The 15,166-nt window shown below is 40.5% G+C and overlaps 1 protein-coding gene across 1 annotated transcript; it reads left to right on the top strand.

Moving 5' to 3' along the window:
• Nucleotides 1–480: 480 nt before the first annotated feature.
• Nucleotides 481–1,467, top strand: LOC128020627 (trace amine-associated receptor 13c-like). Its single transcript, XM_052607241.1, has 2 exons — nucleotides 481–543; nucleotides 655–1,467. The coding sequence occupies exons 1-2, from the start codon at nucleotides 481–483 to the stop codon at nucleotides 1,465–1,467; spliced, it is 876 nt and encodes a 291-aa protein (XP_052463201.1).
• The last annotated feature ends 13,699 nt before the right edge of the window (nucleotides 1,468–15,166 follow it).

Genomic DNA, 15,166 nt, shown 5'->3' on the forward strand with positions numbered 1-15,166 from the left:
TACTAAAATCTTAATGCACTTTAATCTTACCGGTGTGCTGTGGCATGTGCTTGAGCACTCTTTAGTCTATGTAGGTGATTAAAGGTCATTAATGAACACTGATGTTTAAAATGAACAATTACTAAAAAAATTAACAATTACCAGAAAAATCTTTAGTCAAGGACAACCCTTATGAAAATGAAATATATATATATATATATATATATATATATATATATATATATATATATATATATATATATATATGGTTCATTATGAAACTATGGTGAAAGAGATTATACTATTAAATATGATAATTAATGGCAAAATAAAAAATTAAACAATTACTACAAAAAACTCAAAATGAAGGGGGGGGGGGGGGGTCATTATGCAGCATCAGAGTGGGCGGTTGATGGGTTGGTCGGTGTCATCATTGACACTTTATAAATGAAAGGACATTAAGGAGGGCAGAACAAACTCCTAACCGGAGGAGATTCACTCATGGCCTATGAGACAGAAGATCATGAGATTCAATACTGCTTTCCTGCCATCAACTCATCCTGTATCAAGGGAAAACAATCCAATCATGAATACAATATAATTTATGTGTTTGTATTAGGGCTATCAGCATGGACTGTGTTTCTGAACCTGCTGGTGATCATCTCCATCTCTCACTTCAAGAAACTTCACACTCCAACAAATCTGATCATTCTCTCTCTGGCTGTGGCTGACATGCTTATTGGACTTGTGATGCCCATAGAGGCCTCGAGGCTGATTGAGATGTGCTGGTACTTTGGAGACACTTTCTGTAGACTCTATTCAATATTTATTTGGATGCTTCTCCCAGCATCTCTTAGTAATTTAGTTTTAATTGCTGTTGATCGTTATATAGCTATTTGTCAACCTTTACTGTACCCACAGAAAATAACCATAACTAAAACATTAATAAGCATCTGTCTGAGCTGGGTTTGCTCCTCAACTTATAACACTACCTTGGTAATTAATAACATTTCACGCAAAACAAACATATGTTATGGAGAGTGTTCTGTTTTAGTGGGTTTTGCTTGGATAGTCACTGATCTGTTCATGTCTTTTATTTTTCCTTGTATCTTGATCATATCTTTATATTTGAGGATTTTCTATGTTGTACATCAGCAAGTGAAAGTTATAAACACCCTGATGAAAGGTGGCAAATGCATAAATGAAGGTTCAGTGAAAAGGAAATCTGAGAGCAAAGCTGCTCTGACATTAGGAATCATTGTCACAGTTTATCTGCTTTGTTGGATTCCATACTATATCTGTTCCATATCAGCAGTTTCTTCCACAACCATAAATGTTTTGACATGGTTCATGTATATGAACTCAGGTCTGAATCCTATGGTATATGCTTTATTTTATCCCTGGTTTAAAAAAACTGTTAAACTCATCTTAACTCTAAAAATATTTCAACCAGCATCCTCTCTGGTCAATATTTTTTTCAGAACATAAGATGTAATTAAACTGATGAAGCCATTATTCTGAGATTAATTTCACAAAAATGTTAATTTGTTTAAACTCATTAAGGTGAATAATCATAATAGTTATAATCTTTCTACATCTATTTTAATATTATGTAGTTTGTTTGTAAATCTTTTATTCAGGGCCGCTGCTGGCCAAATGGGTGCCCTAAGCAGGATTGTATTGTTGTGTATATATATTAAATATTATGAAAAATAAATAAATAATAATAATTACAGTTGTAGCTGTAGACAAATATGGATATAACTTTATTAATATAGTTGTCTTACTGATTTTATAGTATCAAGCATTCAGAAATCATACCTAAGAAAATTAAGCAGTTTTACAATGATAAAACTATGTTGTTGTTTTTTTAAGGGCTTATGTGGCCTTTGGTTCCCTTTGCAGGTGTGTGTAATAACATGTTATGTACATTAATTGTTTATTTGGTATTAGCCTACATTATGTATTTTAACAGTGTTCATAACCAATCATTATTGCATCATTGTCTTTTGTATAATGCATTTTAAGTCTTTTAAAGGATATTGATGGCTTAGGTCTGTTTTTAATAACTAAATTAATAATAATAATAATAATAATAATAATAATAATAATAATAATAATAATAATAATATCTTAACACTTTTTTGTAAATTATTAATTGAATGAACAAAAACATGGTTAATTTGCATTCCTGTTAAAATCATGGCTAATTTTTGTAAGTGAACAAGGAAAGTCAGAGAGAATATTTTTACATATATAATTTACATATGATTTAGAGTTAATTTTAATAAATATATATAAAAAAAAAATTAAAGGTGTGCATTATAGTTGATACCTAGATGAACAGATTACAGTTGTTTATATTAATATGATGTCATTCTCAAATGCTATTGACGTTAGAAAAGTGTATACTAATATCGCATGCAACTTTTTAGAGACGGTGCCAAAGTTTTCGAATATTGTACGTCCAATGTCAAATCCACATGCTAAGTTTTATTTTTCTCTCTGCAACAGATTGCTGATGTCTTTTCACGGGCATCAGTTATGATCAATTGCATTCAGCCACAAACATGTGGTGCTGGTGCTAGCGGTCGTGATATCATATCATATCAAATGATGCAAATGATTATTTACGGCAGGAGTCGGCAACCTTTTTGGCATGATGTGCCATGTTTAATTTTTCTGGTTAACCACTGTGTCAACACCCCCCACCCACGTTTTAATGTATTTAAATGGTACATACACATTTTTTAAATGATAAGATAAAGAAACAGTTTGATGCAAATCATTTCTGAATATTTTTTAATAAATTGTTTTTAAACTTACAAAAATAAAAATTAATAGCAGACACACAGTGTGCCATATGTGTGTGTGTTAGTGTTTGACAAGGTCAATGCAATAAAACCATAGACTGTATAAAGATTAAAACAGCTGCTTTAATTTGTAACAGACACGTGTGACGGCTGGTGAAAAGACAGTCCGGAAACAATAGCGAGTTAACAACGTTTAATGAGATGATGAGATATAGTAGAAAGACGCACAAAGACGATGAGGCGGTAACACTCCAGGGAGACAATATACGGGGAGAAGTCCAGACGGTGGTGGAGTGTAGGTGAGGAGTCCGGGTCTTGACGGCGTGAGGCAGCAGGAGAGAGTGGCACAGGAACTGCGGGAACAGAGCCGAAGGTAAGTGTCCGTGGCTGAGTGATCGTTCGGAGAGTGGATGAGGTTCTGGGGAAACACAGACATCCAAACACAAACTACACAGAAGCCAGACGGGGGTAAACACAATGACATGAAACAACGATCTCACAAACACAAGACCTGAGACAAGCCATTATATAGGAGATGGGTAATGAGTGGCAGCTGTTGCTGATACAATTAACGGAGACGCCCACAACTAATCAGTGCAGACGCAGAACACACAGAATCCACCACAAAGTGTAAACAACCCGAGATCACGGTTTACCAACCGTGACAGTACCCCCCCTTCTAAGAACTCCTCTTGGAGTTCCCAGAAGGGCCTACCTGCTGATTGAATTCATTAATAAGGGAGTGATCCAATATGTCCCTAGCAGGTACCCAACTCCTCTCCTCCGGACCATAACCTTCCCAGTCCACCAGATACTGGAATCCTCGTTCCCTCCGTCTCGAGTCCAGAATACGATTAACCGAATATGTCGGTTCCCCATCTACGAGACGCGGCGGCGGGGGAACCGGAGTAGGCTGATTAATACGTGCATAAAACACGGGTTTAATTTTGGACACATGAAAGGCGGGGTGTATCCTCTTGTACGCAGGAGGTAGTTTGAGGCGGACTGTCACCGGACTAATGATCTTGGTAATAGTGAACAGGCCAATAAATTTGGGAGCTAGTTTATTAGAAACGGATCGCAATGGAATGTTACTGGTAGAAAGCCACACTTTTTGACCCAGGACGCATACGGGAGGCTTTGACCGGTGGCGATCGGCCTTGGCCTTAGTGCGCTCCCTCACCCGGAGCACAGTCTCACGGGCTCTGGTCCAGGTGCGGTGGCAACTCTGGACAAACGTGAGCGGAGGGGACCGCGACTTCAGATTCCAGACTGGGAAACGCTGGTGGCTGGTACCCTACACTACACTGAAACGGAGAGAGGCCCGTAGCTGACACTGGCAACGAATTGTGGGCGTACTCCACCATGGAGAGTTGTTGACTCCAGGAAGAAGGATTCTTGGAGACCAAACATCTCAACGTCCTTTCTAAATCTTGGTTGGCTCGCTCAGATTGTCCGTTGCTTTGGGGCTGATAACCCGACGACAAGCTAACTGATGCTCCTAATAACTTGCAAAACTCTTTCCAAAATTTGGATATGAACTGGGATCCCCTGTCTGAAACCATGTCTACCGGGAGGCCATGGAGCCGAAAGACGTGATCTAAAACAGTAACCGCTGTCTCCTTGGCTGTCGGTAATTTGGGCAAGGGAATGAAATGTGCCGCCTTCGAGAACCGGTCCACTACAGTCAAAACGACTGTCATGCCGTTAGAGGGCGGGAGGGCGGTAACAAAATCTAGAGCGATATGTGACCAGGGTCTCGAAGGGACAGACAGCGGTTGAAGGAGCCCATCAGGAGGTCGGTTAAATTACTTATCACTGGCACAAACTGAACAAGCCAAAACAAAATCGCGGACGTCGCGAGCCATACGTGGCCACCAGAATCGTTGTCTAACCAACCCATTAGTTCTACTTATCCCTGGATGACAAGCCATGTTGGAACAATGACCCCACCGGACAACTTCGGACCTTAACTCCTCCGGCACAAATAAGCGGTTCGGTGGGCAACCGGACGGAGGCATTACCCCTTCTAAGGCCGTCATGACCTTCGACTCGACCTCCCATACGAGTGCTGAGACTACTAATCTCTCAGGCAAAATACACTCGGGAGTAACGGGACGGGCGGAGGGATCAAAAAGACGTGACAAAGAATCGGGTTTAACATTTTTGGAACCCGGGCGGTACGATAGGGTAAATTCAAAACGGCCGAAAAAAGTGCCCACCGAGCCTGCCTGGAATTGAGTGTTTTAGCAGTTCTAATGTACTCTAAATTCTTATGATCGGTCCAAACAATAAAGGGAACCCCTGAACCCTCTAACCAGTGGCGCCACTCCTCCAACGCTAATTTGACCGCCAACAACTCTCTATTGCCAATGTCATAATTATGTTCGGCAGGAGATAATCGATGAGAGAAAAACGCGCAAGGGTGGACCTTATCATCTGAAGCAGCACGTTGGGACAACACTGCTCCTACCCCCACGTCTGATGCATCGACCTCCACCACGAACTGCCGTGTGGGATCAGGGGCGACAAGGATGGGAGCCGAAACAAAGCGGTTCTTCAGGTTAGAGCACGCAGTCTCAACTGCGTCAGACCACCTGAACGGAGTACTGGGGGAGGTCAAGGCTGTCAGAGGTGAGGCTAGTTGGCTGTAATTGCGAATAAAATGCCGATAGAAGTTGGCGAACCCCAGAAACCGCTGTAGGGCCTTACGGGAATCTGGAGATGGCCAATCTATCACAGCCTTTACCTTGTCAGGGTCCATTCGTATTCCCTCAGATGACACGATAAACCCTAGGAAGGGGACCGACTGTGCATGGAATACGCACTTCTCCGCCTTGACAAAAAGGCCATTCTCTAATAACCCCTGGAGCACTTGTCTGACGTGTTGAACATGTTCCTGGAGAGATGAAGAAAAAATCAGTATGTCATCCAGGTAAACATATATAAACTGATCTACCATATCTCTCAACATGTCATTCACGAGTGCTTGAAAAACCCCGGGCGAGTTGGAGAGCCCGAACGGCATCACCAAATATTCAAAGTGCCCTCTAGGGGTATTAAAGGCAGTTTTCCATTCATCCCCCTTCCTGATGCGGACCATATGATATGCGTTACGTAAATCCAATTTTGTGGATACAGTTGCTCCCTGCAACCTCTCAAAAGCTGAAGACATGAGTGGTAATGTATAAGTATTCTTAATAGTAATGTTGTTCAGCTCTCGGTAATCAATACAAGGTCGCAGAGAACCATCCTTCTTACCCACAAAAAAGAACCCCGCCCCCACTGGAGAAGAGGAAGGACGGATGAACCCAGAGCCTAGGGAATCATAAATATATTTCTCCATGCCTCCCTCTCAGGAATAGAAAGAGAGTATAACTTGCCCTTAGGCGGAGATTTACCTGACACTAAGTCTATGGCACAGTCGTAGGGACGATGCGGAGGAAGAGAAGCAGCCCGGGACTTACTGAACACTTCCTTCAGGTCCAGATACTCAACGGGCATGTTTGGCAAAGCCATGGTCTCCTTCTGTAAGACAGAAACAAGAATAACTGGACAAGCAGAAACCAGACAAGATTCATGACATCTTTCACTCCACAATGTGACATTGTTAGAACCCCATTCCACTCGTGGATTATGTTTGGACAACCAGGGGTGACCTAATACAATGGGAGCAACAGGGGAGTCCATTAGGAAAAAGGATATGGTTTCTTGATGGTTGCCAGATGTGATGAGTGTGATGTTATCAGTATGGTGGGTGACGTGAGGCAGTTCCTGGCCGTTGAGTGCGGTGACATGGATGGGGAGAGACACAGGAAGGACAGGAATCTTCAAGTGATGTGCCAGTGAAGAATCCATGAAGTTACCTTCGGCTCCGTGGTCCAGAAGGGCGTGACACTCGTGATGTTGATTTCTCTACCGCAGTTTCACCGGAAGGAGGGTCGATGATGTAGGTGAGGACTTCTCAGCGGAGATCCCACCCGATAGTAGCCTCAGGTTTACTACCGGGCTGGGTCCTTTAACCGGGCATGAGTAGATGTTATGGTCAGCATCTCCACAGTATAAACATAGTCCTTGGGACCTCCGCCGTTCCCTCTCCCTCCGGGACAGCCGAGCTCGACCCACCTGCATGGGCTTGGGATCGTCGACAGAACCGACCATGTTCTCTCGACTCAAGCGCCCCCTACCAGGAGAGAATGGAGGTCTGGAAGGACTGTGTTGGCGGCCCAGGCGAGTAAACCTGGCCTCCACCCGCAACGCCAGGTCTATGAGTTCGTTGAGAGTAGGGGGCAGCTCGAGGAGGTAGATCTCCTGCTGAACACGGTCGGATAACCCATGCAGGAATCTATCCCACTGCGCCGCCTCGTTCCACTGGCACGCGGCCGCCAGGGTACGGAACTCGATGGAATACTCGGTGACAGATGAATGTCCTTGCCGGAGTTCCGAGAGGCGATGGGCGGCCTCCCTGCCGGTCGTGGCCCGGTCGAAGACTCTCTTCATTTCGTCAGATAGGAGGTGGAACGAGGCACAACACGGATGTTGATTTTCCCACACCGCCGTTCCCCATAAGGCTGCCTTGCCCGATAAAAGGGTGAGCATGAACGCTACCTTGAATTCTTCAGTGGCGAAAGTGCGGGGCTGCAGGGCAAAATGCATAGAGCACTTGTTAAGGAATGTTCTGCAAAAAGTTGGCTCACCAGCGTAATTCTTTGGTGTGAGAGACCCGGGTTCGAATCCACTGAGAGGCACCAATGTGTCCCTGAGCAAGACACTTAACCCCTAGTTGCTCCAGAGGCGTGTGACCTCTGACATATATAGCAATTGTAAGTTGCTTTGGATAAAAGCGTCAGCTAAATAAATAAATGTAAATGTAAATGTAAATGTTGGTTGAGATCGTTCTGTGACGGCTGGTGAAAAGACAGTCCGGAAACAATAGCGAGTTAACAACGTTTAATGAGATGAAGTCAACAACACTCTGCTTTGTCTTCTCCACGTTCAGAGAGATTGTTGTCACTGCACCACTTGGCCAGGTGGCTCACCTCACTCCTGTAGTTTGTCTCATCTTTTTTTGCTAATGAGACCCACCACAGTCGTGTCATCCGCAAACTTAATAAAGAGGTTGGAGTTGGGTGACGTTGTGCAGTCATTTGTTGTGAAAATGTGCACTATGCACATACATACAGTCAGTACACATAGATTATGCATTATACACAGAATGTACATGTTCTACATTATGTAAACATGTATATGCATAAAAATATGCTAAGGTGCAACAGAGTGTACGTGAACTGGATACAGAAATGTCATGGATGTGCTTTGGATGGTATCCAGCGGTAACGTGTAGGGTATTCTAGTAGTGCAGTGTGTATGTATAGTCCAGTGTTGAAATGTTGAACTTAAAGTGCAGTGTGTGGCATAACCATATTGTGGGAGTATGCTGTAGTGTGTATAAGTACTTACTGTTCATCAGTCTGATAGCCTGAGGGAAAAAGCTATCCCTCAGTCGGCTAGTGCGGGATCGGATGCTACAGAGACGTCTTCCTGAGGGCAGCAGAGAGAGCAGTCTGTGGGAGGGGTGGCTGGAATCACTGATGATCCTCCGGACTTTCCTTATACTCCGCCTGTGTTAGATGTCCTGGAGGCAGGGGCGGGTCTACGTGGTGGCCAGGGGGGGCACCGGCCCCCCCTGAAATTCGATTGGCCACCCCAGGTGCCCCTCCTATAAGATGTCTTGTGATTGATTCATTTTATGGCAAATCAGTCTATAGACTCTACTGAAGTTCGGGATTCAAAGAAGTGCAGCGTCTTCAGAGAAACAACGCTCGTCGCGATTTTGGACTTAATTAATTAATTCTTGACCTGGGTCTTCAGTCTGTGATTAACTCACCTCGTGTCTGACAAGTCTTCGGTTCAAATCATTCCTTAATCACGTGACAGACCCATGCGCTATTTCTGACATTTCTGTCACTGTGTTGTTGTTACTGTTTCTTGAGGATCTGTGATGTTATTATTTTATAAATAAATAAAACCTTTTAATAAATAAAATATTGATTAATTTGTCTTTTTGACTGTCTATCAGTAAATAAACACTAGGCTATATAATAATCTAATAATCGAATAAAGTATTTATAGCCTAGTTTAATTTTTAATCCATTTTTAATAATATATGTATAAGATGCTTGCTCAAAAAGGACATAATGACATAAATTAAAAGCAAACAACATTTTGAATCCTAAACAAGTAACACTACAGTTCTATAGTCTAATCTGAAGGGTGAACTCAAAAGATATAAATCATACAACACGGTCATTTTTGAAGATTAGAATCCACTGTAAAAAAAAAAAAAAAAAAACAATCAAAGTGATGTCGCCGTCATAGAGACGACTTGTTCTTCCCTAGTCACATTAAAGATTCGTCGTTCAAGAACGACACATCACAAGACACCAAACAAAGAGCTGGTAGGTAACCTTTATGTATGGTTTAAAATGTTTGTATGGTTTTCTCAGATCAATGTTTTTACCCCGTCAGGCTCTGCTCGCGTTGGTCGTGGTTGATTTCAATCGAATGTTCAGTCAACGTTTAATAAAACACAATAAAACTAAAATACGATGGGGGGGCTATCAAACAATAAACATGTCATGTTGATTTGCATATTTTGTATCAGTTTATTTTGTGACAGTGACCACATATAGCAAGATTGCACCAAATGACAATATGCACAGAATGTTCCATAATAATATTTGTCTGGTGACACGTTACTTGTTAATGCATGAGAGTAAGTCAGTTAGAGAGTCAGTTAAATTGTCAGGCCTAACTTAGCCATTTACACATGAAATGTTGTGGATGCATTCTGTGCATTTCATTTACAATTTGAATTTTTTTTTTGAGATTAAGAAACACATAAGTGTTTCTTTTGAAGGCAGGGAAGAGAGCAGTGGCAAGCCATGAAAAGAAGTAAAGATATAGGGAGTTTCTTTCAATGAAAAAAAAAAAAATATATATGTATTCTCAAATTTAACTTAATGGATATATACAGGGATGACAAAAACTAAAGTAATCAAAAATTTGCTTTATTACTGCATTTGTTTACAAGTAACTTATTCAAGTTAAAAATAATAATAAAATCAATAGGATATACGTAATACACTTTAGAATTTCGCTTTTTTTTTATGGGGGGGCAGTGGCGGCCACCCCATTAGGTGGCAGTGCCCCAGCATGGCCCCCCCACTGAAAATGCTCTAGACACGCCCCTGCCTGGTGGGAGGGAAACTCACCTCCAACAATGACCTTTGGATGTTCGTAGCGATTGTAAGATCACCTTCTATATGTGTGACTTGTATACCAAATCAATATTTACCTGTTTCCTTAGTTTGGAATTTGGTTCAAATACAGTTCAAAAATTATATCTTCCAGTACAGTATATTTTCCAGTGTATGCGTAGCTTTTAACTAAATTGACTTACAAAATGATGTTTTGTATTTTTATTTTTTTTAATATTTAATTGATCTAATGTTGTAGTAGCTATTTGATAAAACATTTTTAATTCAAATTAAGTTGTTAACTTATCCACTTTGCCTGAATAGAATGGGTATGTCTTCCTTGATCATTACAAAATTATAACAAACTGTATAAAACAATTAATCTACATAACTATGTAAGTATATATTACACACATATCAGTTAAATTGCTATCCTGAGGCTGGTTTATACCTGAGTATACCCTACCAGTGTAAGTAGTGTTATAATGTATAGTAAATAATAATTCATATTAATTTATTTATTTGTAAAAAAAGAAAATAAATAAGAATACTGTGCTTACAAATTAATACATTCAATAGTTAAATGTCATTATGCAGCATCAGAGTGGGCGGTAGATGGGTTGGTCAGTCTGATCCAGACACTGTATAAATGAAAGGACAGTAAGGAGAGCAGAACAACTCCTAACAGGAAGAGGCTCACACATGGCCTATGAGACAGAGGATCATGAGATTCAGTACTGCTTTCCTGCCATCAACTCATCATGTATCAAGGGAAAACACTCCAGTCATGAATACAATATCATGTATATGTTTTTTTCATTGCTGTCAGTGTGGACTGTGTTTCTGAACCTGCTGGTGATCATCTCCATCTCTCACTTCAAGAAGCTTCACACTCCAACCAACCTGATCATTCTCTCTCTGGCTGTGGCTGACATGCTTGTTGGACTTGTGATGCCCTTAGAGGCCTTGAGGCTTATTGAGATGTGTTGGTACTTTGGAGATACCTTCTGCGGACTTTATTTAATATTTATTGCAGTGCTTTTCTCAGCATCTCTTAGTAATTTAATTTTAATTGCTGTTGATCGTTATGTGGCACTGTGTCACCCTTTACTGTACCAACAAAAAATTACTACAACTAAAACTTTGATTATCATATGCATCTGCTGGATGTGGTCTTCAGCATACAATGTTTCATTCATAACAGATAACAGAAATTTTTATCCATCAAGCAGAACACATGGGTGTTATGGAGAGTGTCCCTTTATGGCTAACTCTGCCTGGAGTATGGCTGATTTGTTATTGTCTTTCCTGCTTCCTTGTACTGTGATTATAATTTTATATCTGAAGATATTTTATGTTGTACATCAGCAAGTGAAAGTCATAAACTCTCTGATGAAGAGTGGTAAATGTATAAAGGAAGGTTCAGCGAGGAGGAAATCTGAGAGTAAAGCTGCCCTGACATTAGGAATCATTGTGAGTGTTTATCTGCTTTGCTATATTCCGTACTACATCTTATCTCTAGCATTGAATACAGTAATTTCTTTCAAAATTGTAAGATTTCTAATATGGATTGTGTATATTAACTCAGGCCTGAATCCTCTGGTCTATGCTTTATTTTACCGTTGGTTTAAAGTGTCAGTTAAACACATCTTAACTCTTAAAATCTTGAAGACAGCATCCTCTCTTATTGACATTTTTACAGATTATAATCAGAGTTTATAATAGATAATAATTGCTGTGGGATTTTGTTCTATGGAGTAAATTAAACTGTCTGACTTGAACTTGGGCAAACTGAGCAGCAGTCACTGAGTTGGTTACCATTAACAAAACTTACTGATGATTAAAAGAATGTTATCGTCCAATCATTATCAATATTTACATAGTCTGATAGTAGTAAATTTTTCTTTGTCACACGTTCCGCATTGTCCTGCAAAATTTAGTGACCAAAAGAGCAGTATCCGAGAAGTCACCATAAAAGCGAGCCTGTAGACCATGCACCAGCGCCTCATTTTCAATCTAAAACATGCAGTGCTCATGTTTATATTATGAAATTATGGCATTTTGATTTTAATAATCACATTAAAGACCTCTTCAAATTATAAGATGTTTGTTATATAATTTAGGACTTTTTAAAACATAACAAAAGATATTTTACAGATGCACACATCTATTCTTAGCAGCAAATATTGAAATGCTAGCACTGTTGTGTTCTATTACTGTAGTCTGTGTGCTACAGTCAGTGGCTGTTGGAAACCGTAATACTGTACTACAGAGACTCAGTATTACAGTACAAGGCTTAAATATGCACAAAGTAATTTTTTAATCAGAAAATCTATATTTTTTTTCTGTTGCTCTCCACAAAGATGGCCTAGGCTGTAAGAAGATCAGTAACACCCTGAAACTGAGTGGCAGTACAGTGGCCGGGGTCATACAGAAGTTTCCCAAGAAGGGTTCCACTTAAAACAGGCCTTGCAAGGGTCGATCAAAGAAGTCGAATCCTCATGCTGTGCATCAGGTACAGAAGCTGACTTCAAAAAACTAATGCACAGGTGCTGCCAGCATTGCTTTAGAGGTTGCAGAAGTGAAAGGTCAGCTTGTCATTGCTCAGACTATAGGCCACACACTGCAACAAGTCAGTTTGCACAGCTGTCATCCCAGAAGGAAGCCTCTTCTGAAGCTGGCTCACAAAAGCCTGCAAACAGTTTGCTGAAGACAATCTGTCCTAGCGCAAGTGTTATTGGAACCATGTCCTGTAGTCCAGCATATTTGGCGACACCCTGGTGAGGAGTACCAAGACAATTGTGTCTTGCCTACAGTCAAACAAGGTGGTGGTGTCATCATGGTCTGGGGCTGCATGAGTGTGGTTGGTGCTGCGGAGCTGCGCTTCATTGAGGGAAACATGAATTCCAACATGTGCTGTGACATTCTGAAGCAAAACATGATGCCCTCCTTTTAGAAACTGGGTAGATTGGCAGTTTTGATGACCCCAAACACCACCAAGATGACAGCTGCCTTGCTGAGGAAGCTGAAGGTAATGGCTTGGCCAAGCATTATATATATTGACACTTTCACAGTTTTGACATGTTCACTTAGGGTGAAACTTCACTTTTGTGAGATACTGTATATATTGTTATAGATATACAGTACCAACACATAAAAACAAGTGGTAACACTTTAGTATAGAGACCAGTTCTCACTATGAATTAGTTGGTTATATACTACATATTGCAGGGCTCCAGACAAAAAAACAACAACAACAACAACAAAAATCCATTGGCTCCTTTTAAGTGCATAGAATAAATGTGTTTTATTATTTATTTATTTTTTAAAATCATTAATATTTCAGTCATACTGTTGTGTGTTTATGTTTCATCTCCTTTTACAGAATCAGTTTTTAAATCTCTCTTGTAGATATTCTGGGGTCAATTAGAAATGCAGTCCCGTCTCTAAATCTTGTCCGCTTAGAAGCCCGAGTGATCTGTCTTAAAAAAAAAAAAAAAAAAAAAAAAAACTTTTAATGGGTATTATTTTTAGCGCTTGATTACAATTCCTGCAAAATTGTGCCTTGATTTATGTTTTTGAACTTCAACAAACAAGGGCTGTACTATAAATCGCTTGTGATTGCCATGCACATCTCATCAGTAAAGCTGGTACTGTGATTACTTGTAAAGTGAAAGTCATGACATTTGCCAAATATGGTAACCCATACTCAGAATTGGTGCTCTGCATTTAAAGGGGTCATATAATGCTACATGCACTTTTACAAGTTGTTTGAACTGAAATGTGTGTTGGCAGTGTGTGTACACAACCACCCTATAATGATACAAATCCACCAAATGTTTTTTTTTTTTTTTTTTTTTAAATCTTATTAAATGTTTTCCCCTTTCTCAAATCGAGCCATCTGACCGTGTGACATCACACGGTCGGGGGCCCCTCCCATGATTATTTGATTGACAGCAGCGTTTCAGCACAGACTGGACCTCAGTCCCGCCCTGAGTGAGCCGAAAAGTGCCCTTGATCTACTTAAATGTGTTTATGTTGGCATGAATCATTAATGATCCAGCCTCACCTAAAGAAGCAGTGAGTATAATGCATTTAAATGATTCACTACAAATCGCCTTTCCTTTTACAGTGAGAAGTGAACACACACCCAGAGAAGTGGACAGCTATATATCACCCAGGGAGCAACTGTGGGTTCAGTTACTTGTTCAAGGGCACTTCAGCCATGGGTCTTGAGGGTGGAAGAGAGCACTATTCATTCACTCCCTCGAACCTACCACTCCTGCCAGGGCCGAGACTCAAACCTGTGACCTAGAGGATACAAGTCCAACTCTCTAACCATTAGGCCACAGCTGCCCCACATCCTTTCAGATGGAAATTATTCAGATGCATTTAATAATACGATATATCGCGTTCATTGGATATTGCACAGCTTGTCAGTGTTAGTGATTTATTAATGGCATTTAAGTTTCTGTTAATAGAGCATCACAGTCCCGCCCACAGCTGGTGCCGGAAGTAAAATTTCAATGAAATTTCTGCATTGACATTTGGGGTATAAGCCATAAAAACGTAACCATACATGGTAGACTTAAAACCAGCTACGGCTGTACTAAGCGAAAGTATATGCTCATATAAACGCAAAAGGATCATGGGGCACTAACTAAGTTTTGATATAAATGCCTTTTATTCGCGATGTCTTGGCTAAGTACTTCATTACCCACAATCCTGAACAATCCCACAATCCCATAGTGATGCATCTGATTAGTGGAGCTTGTGTAACCGTCTGGTTAAACCCCGCGAAGGGGGGAGACTGAAGATCATATAAAAAAAATAAAAAAATAAAATAAAAACCTGTGTTGCGTTTTTGCATGGTAGACTTATCAGTACAATCATGATCTCCTTGGCTGCCATGAGAGTTTTGCAGGGGGGTTGGTAACTTAGCTAGGCTACTGTAGCCTTCATATGGTATGAGTCATATCAAGCATTTTATAATGCCACTGTCAAAACAATATTTAACCTAGGCATACCTTTTTGTGCATTTACTGAACATTTGTGTAATGGCAAGTTGGCAACGACATGTGTTGACGACTGAGCGGTGATTGCAGTCAGGTACAA

This window comes from Carassius gibelio, chromosome A10, assembly GCF_023724105.1.
Source record: "Carassius gibelio isolate Cgi1373 ecotype wild population from Czech Republic chromosome A10, carGib1.2-hapl.c, whole genome shotgun sequence".
Taxonomy (NCBI): domain Eukaryota; kingdom Metazoa; phylum Chordata; class Actinopteri; order Cypriniformes; family Cyprinidae; genus Carassius; species Carassius gibelio.